This window comes from Anoplopoma fimbria, chromosome 8 (assembly GCF_027596085.1).
Source record: "Anoplopoma fimbria isolate UVic2021 breed Golden Eagle Sablefish chromosome 8, Afim_UVic_2022, whole genome shotgun sequence".
NCBI classification, from domain to species: Eukaryota; Metazoa; Chordata; class Actinopteri; order Perciformes; family Anoplopomatidae; genus Anoplopoma; species Anoplopoma fimbria.
In genome coordinates, this window is record NC_072456.1 from 6424101 (window position 1) to 6430729 (window position 6629).

General features: G+C 37.0%; 1 protein-coding gene across 1 annotated transcript; it reads right to left on the reverse strand.

The window, feature by feature from the left end:
- Positions 1-1313: 1313 nt before the first annotated feature.
- gpx7 (glutathione peroxidase 7) lies at positions 1314-6039 on the reverse strand. Its single transcript, XM_054603315.1, has 3 exons — positions 5852-6039; positions 2158-2419; positions 1314-1792 (listed from the first exon to the last, which is right to left on the reverse strand). Exons 1-3 carry the CDS (start codon positions 5981-5983, stop codon positions 1629-1631), a joined length of 558 nt encoding a protein of 185 aa, XP_054459290.1. The 5' UTR covers positions 5984-6039; the 3' UTR covers positions 1314-1628.
- Between the last annotated feature and the right edge of the window lie 590 nt (positions 6040-6629).

Consider the following 6629-nt stretch of genomic DNA (forward strand, 5'->3'; position numbering starts at 1 on the left):
AGTACGAATAGAAGTGACAGCAAATCCATAGGTTAATAGGGCAGGGAAAAGGGACAGGCAAACAGGGAGGTACAGATAACAGTTCAGATTATAGTTCTGGTTGCTGTAAGGCAAAGGCACCAAGCAAAATTGATGATCTGGCCCTGATTGGTAAGAGAGACACTACTGACAGGGTGACTGTGGAAATGATATACTGGTTGATGTGGGAGACAGGTGGCTACAACAGGTGGAAAAGTGAAAAAGCATCTGGAGGACAGGTAGAGAATGGCAATGACTGCAAGGTGTCAAAGAAATGTAGGGGCCCGTGGAAGTTGGGACGGCAGAATGGAGTGACAGAGAGGCAGGTGACATAGTGACAATGTTATAGCCGTCATACTGTCTTACTTGTTGATTCATTTGTTTTTCTTTTTCAAACGACCATTATTCTGTTAATAATATGACGACAATTGTTTTATTGCAGTATGTAGGAGTGGCAGCTCAGCAAAAGCGGGTGTGGCTATTTTCCAATTTGAGATTTAATGTAAATCAAGATATCTTAGACATGGGTATACAAGGCTTGTAGAATGTAAAATGATCCTTTTTTATACCAAAAATGTCTTATTTACTTTTTAGCAGCTTGTGGAAGGCTCTGCGATGCGCAATGAGTGCAAGAGGCTGGCATGCAATGCGATCATTTTACAAACTTATAACAGTCCTGTGACAGCCACAGATACTAAATGCTTTGGATGCAATGAGAATGAGAATGAGAATTTAAAAGAAAAGGTTCTAAAATAAACCCAACCTACCCACCCTTACCTTAAATATTATTGACTTTAATTATAATAAATTGATTTAAACATTATCATATAGTTGTAAGCATATATAACGCCATTTTAAGTGTTAATTGATGCTTAGCATAAAATAACAATTCTAACTTCTCCTATGATGTCGCATTGTACATACGGTAATTACAACTCAGTTACATGTCATTCATTTTCTGTTTATATAGGAGCATCCAGTTCTGGATGCTTCACAGCTGGAATTTAAGTTGTTGAATACTACAGCTATAAAACTCAAAAGAACTTCAACGACATTATAGTCTGCCAAAAGCCCTTATCTTTATGGTAAATAGTGATTATTATTACCAACAGCAGTAACATCAAAACAGCAGAACCTGGTTGAAAATTTTAAGTCGTCTTCACAGCACTCAATTTAGTGATATCACGAGAATTAGTTGTGTCTTTCAGAAGCTAATGTTTGTGTTCTGAAAATGTCAAGTTAATAAAACAGGATAACAAGACTTAGCAGCAGGTACACTTCTCTCTCATCACAGTAAAAGTTTATTACACAAATCAGACTGAATTAAAAAGCAAAACACATGATCCACATGACAAACAAATAGGAAAACAGGAGCTCTTTGTTTAAAGCTGCAGCTTCATATGCCATCCACCTGATATAAATCTTGATATTGAAATTGTAAGAAATAGTGGTGTTTCATCAGTGTTTTCAGAGAGCAAGTACGACTTGCTTTCGCTTTGTGACTTGGTAATAGTTCAGTCTAACAAAGTCTGATTGTACAAGCAAAATAAATGTGTTCAGTTGATGTCTTTAAATCTAACCCTAACACCAAAGGGTTTTTTAACAGGAGGTTAAAGCTCTTCTTTCTTCTTCAGGATTATCTGCCGCACCATTTCAGCTATTTTGGGTCTGAATTCTTTGACAGAAACCTTTGGTCCCCATGCATCCACCACTTTGCCATCTACATCAATGAGATACTTCCAGAAATTCCAGTCAGGCTCATTTCCAGAAGACTCTGCAGAGAATGAGGGAAGGAAAAGGAGTTAATATCAGTTACTGACATCTTTCTTTATCCTTTTTTTCATCGTTGCCCTCTTTTATTTATTCTGCCCTACATGTTTACCTTCATTCTTAATTTGGTAATTTCCTTATCTGCTTTTCCCATGATTTCAGTTTCGGAAATACTGACTCTACTGTTCATGTTTTGTTATTTGTGTTGTTTGTCATTCCTGAATATCTAACATTTGCCCTTTTAATGGTGTGATCCTCCAGATTCCACTGTGTTAGTTAGAGACCTTGTTGTCTCTGGCTCTTTTGCTTAATAAAGAAAACATCTTCAAATGATGCAAGAACAAACTCACAGCAACACATCTCACTTACCAACGAGGTACTTGTAGACATTGTTGGCTCCGGTTCCGACGACAGCGATTTTACTAAACAGGGGGAAGGAGACTCCGTAAACTCTGCGCACAAAGCTGTCGATCTCCTTGTCGCTGCCTGGCTCCTGCTGCCCAAACTGGTTGCAGGGGAAGGCCAGCACATTGAAGTGATACGGCCCAAAGTCCCGCTGGAGCCGCTGCAGGTCTTCGTAGTGCTCTTCGGTAAAGCCACATTCACTGGCTACATTCACCACCAGGGACACCTAAAGTTAAGGAAACACACTGTGAAAGCACTATAGTAACAATTCTGACAGTAAAAAAACAAAAAAACAATTAGCATCGATGAGAAAATGTCAACAGCTTTTTGAATACCTGATTAAGAGTAGATGTGCTGAACATGCTCTGTGCACATCATGTTAGTTTTGTTAACTTTTGTTTATCTCTAAAATGACTATGTCTGAAAGGAAGAGGAGAAAAGTTTGTAGTTTCATACCAGGGTTGATATTGGTCACATTTTTTACTATGAAGATTTTACTACATGAAATACTATGATCTGAGGCGGCAGCAACTGAGTTGACGGAGCTAACAGTGTTTACCTGAGAGGGGGACAGGAAACTGGGCCTGGACCTCAAGCTTCCGCACGATTCCTTCAGGACATTATCATCTTAAACAACCATATGAGCGCAGTGCAGAGCGGCAGGCACGAGCTAGCCTGTAGTCTACGCTAATGAGCACTAAAGGGCAGCGTTGCCGGCCCAGCTTTATAAACATAGCACAGAGAAGCTCGGATTACAACACACGTAGAGCGACAGTGACGTCATTCTCTGCTCGGGGAGACATTAATCCACGACATCTTCAACACAAGTCGGTAGAAAACTTTTACCTCTCTTAACCTTACTGGTTGAATGTGTCGTGGCTGTTTCACATCAGGGCGTGGTTGTTTTGCTGCACGTGACCACACCCTGTAGTGATGTGACACTGTACTGGCACACCCTGGCACCCTGTACACTTGATTTCTTTACAGTTTAAGATTCTATATTAAGGAAAATATGATTCAATTATAAAATGCATGTTAGACGTTCCACCAAGTGACTTCCCAACTAAATTTCTCCCATGGTTTCATTTAAATAGCTGTCAGGGTCAAAGATTTACCAACTATCCAGTCTTTCCCATCACGAAGCAATAATTCATTCGAAAGCCCAAAATATGACAACAAATGTTTATCAGAACTTTGTTTTTTCTTCTTTATTCTCCATTCAAGCAGCATAATACGAGATTGGGAGCATTTTGATTGCCTCTAACCGGCTCTAAACGAGGCAACGCCTAAGCTGCCAGGTTTGAGCTATTGGTGTTAACAGTAAACACTAAACTACCTAACTGCATATAGAGTATAAAGTATTTTAGTGAATTGCCTATTATGCATGGATATATAAGTATTAACAATCAATGGGCCTCATTCATCAACTGTTCTTAGGAGTAGTTTCTTCTTTAAACCCACTTACACAGTTTTTATGAAGATTCTGACATTAACCAATGATTTCTCATTTGGGATTTGTTCTCAGGTAAGAACAAAATCTACTGACATTTAAGAGCACATTTGAGTGGTGACATGTTTGTTCAAAATAATTAGTTATTGCATTTCAATTCAACAGTTGTATAAAATAGGATTCATATTACAATATTTCATCATTAATAATAGGTTTTAGTAATTATTTCTATTACAGTGGAAACTGCTTCTAGTGTTGCATCACTGTAAGCAGTTGTTGCATGTATGGATCATAAAGATTGGGACAAACTATTTTCCTGTACAAATAAATAATTAACTTATGGTTATCAAGTAGTCTGCTTAGAGTGTTCATTCAGGGTCTTTTCATACATGACACATATGGAAACAAATCTAAATATTTCATAATCCATTTTCATACTAGGCATTGATAGCCTACATTTTTTTTTAATCAGGCAAAATTGTGTTTTAGGCTATAGCCTAATTATAATTTGAACTGCAGTAAGCAATATCCTATATACAGTACTGTATTATAGTGTATTTGAACATATTTGAAACAGTCACTAAAATTGTATGAATAGCTAATCTATCCATTTCTCAATTTATTGATATCATATAATAAATAAACAAATGCAGATAAAGTGGTAATCTGCAGGAGAAATAAATAGAAAGAAAAAATGTAACAATAATCCTCAGTTTACGAGAATAACTAATTTCACGCAGACAAACGTGATCACTATAAGAGTTTTCCACTGTATATTACAAAGCATCATGTTCTTGTAAAACACATTGAAAACTTGAACGAGTACTAACATTCCATCCATTTTTTATGTCACTTGATAATCGCTACTGACGCTACTTAATTTGACAGCTCGTTTGGGGTTCATTTCCTGCTGAAATAACATTGCTATACTGGTACTTTTACTTTGGAAAAGGATGTGAATACTTCCTTCACCAAATGAGAGTTCCATGTCTGATGAGATCAATGCTTTTGTTGTTAAGCTTTCCATACTAAGTGTAAGTGACGAGGTCATGGATGGGCCTGACACACGGCATGGAAACAGTAGAGTATGTTAGTGCAGGTTAATACAAGTTACAGCTTCATGCTTCAGTTCATAGTCAATCAGGAAGTTTCTCATCACTGGATAGGTAAGCACATGCATTCTTTAATCTTGACTACAGATTGATAGTTTGATGATCCCTTCATCTAGTGCTGACATCTAGTGTCACAATGAAGCCCTTCAAGTTTGATGTATCTGAAATCCTCATGGGGTTATATGCATTATACAGTACAGCCTATATAGAAACCAAATCCTCCACAACGGAAAACTTCTTAAAACAGCAACAGTACACTATATATAAAATATTTGAAATACAGTACGGCGATAAATAGCTATGGTACTTGTGAGATCTTGGAATCATCTGTGAAAAAGACTGGGGACATTGGGGAGGATACATGCTTTATATTTTAAAGGTGTTTAAAGGAGCATTCTTTGAAGTTCTGCTTCAGCGAACAATTTCATGGAAATTTAATGTTTTTGTATTTTACCATATTTTTTTAAAATTACTATAAAAATGAAATGTAGTGAATTTTCCAACAACAGTGATACAAATACTATGCTGCCCACAAATTAATATTTTCTTTATTCTTTTGCTGTCATGTGGTGTCTTTTGACATTAACTGTGTTAAACAAAGCCTGTTTGGGTAATTACAATAAACAACAAATAAAACAATCATTAAGACGAAACCTAAATACAAATAAAATGCCTTATGTTCAGTCTCATTAAATAACCTAGACGAACTGAAATAAAATATGAAGTAGACACAGATAGTGTTACATTGTATCAATCCATTGTAGACGGATAAAGGCGGATCTTGTCTACGGATCCGTACCTGCTTTGAATGAAAGCTCAATGAAGCTCCTGCAGCTGGAGGGGCTCTGCAGGCCTCTTGCCACGTAGGCTAGCGGGGTTACATGATGGGACATCCCGAGCAGGCTACAGCAGTCAAGCTGATCGGCTGCAGTACTGTGTAAGTTACTTCTACTAACGCAATGCTAACTGGGAGAAATTAGAAATAAACATCCCCATGCAAAAGTCAAGCATGACACCGGTTGACATGCAGAAAGACCGGTTACAGTGAGACTGACATCACCGATATACTGTATCTATAATGTTACCTCAAACTTACCGAACCCCGGTATTTTTCCAGGGACACTAACTTCCCCCTGATGTTCACAACTTTAAAAGTATAAAAGTCTTTCTGTTTTGACTCAATGAGGCTGAATAGAGTCAGCAACACAGTGAGTGCTGCTGGAAGCATCTTTGCAGTCAAACTGCCAACGTAACAGAGATGAAACTTTCTCCGAAATTCTACGACTCTTCTTGGGTCAAGCTACAGGCGGGGAGGACAACACTTCCGCGACCGGGCATGTTTGACAAAATAAAAGCCGTGTTGACGAATTTGTGTTGCAGTCAAAGTTTGCAGTCTGGTTGCAGTGTCAAAATAAAAATAAAAATGTTTTGTATGTTGCTGTAGTTGCTTTCATTAATTTCGTCATAATAAGTCAAACATAAAAAAGCATGACATAAAACATAATTTGTTTTATGTCATGCTTTATGTATACCACAATTTAGAATGTGCCTACACTGGTGTAGCCTAAAACAACTTGTAATTGGATTGAATTTTTAATGTCTAATCTATGCCTACATAATTCCAAAATGTGACATGTTATATCGAAATTCATGAGATGTTAAGGCAAAATTTTGATTTTGACTAACTCGAGTTTTGCTAATAAAGTATGCACTACAATTTGTTTTCTTGTTTCTTGCACATTTTTTTGCATTGCAATTTTATCAAATTTATGAGAAATCAAATTAATTTTGACTTGTCATGTCATAAATCTGATTTACAATCTCAATTACATTTGTTTATTCATCAGGGATAATGATCACAGAAAAACATTAAA

Bases quoted from the DNA above. Each gene is read 5' to 3' on its own strand.
- gpx7 (XM_054603315.1), bottom strand. From the start codon at position 5,983: ATGCTTCCAGCAGCACTCACTGTGTTGCTGACTCTATTCAGCCTCATT. The intron at 2,420-5,851 runs GTAAGTTTGAGG...CCTTAACTTTAG, and splicing joins TGGAAAAATACCGGGGTTCG to GTGTCCCTGGTGGTGAATGT. The intron at 1,793-2,157 runs GTAAGTGAGATG...CATTCTCTGCAG, and splicing joins TGTCTACAAGTACCTCGTTG to AGTCTTCTGGAAATGAGCCT.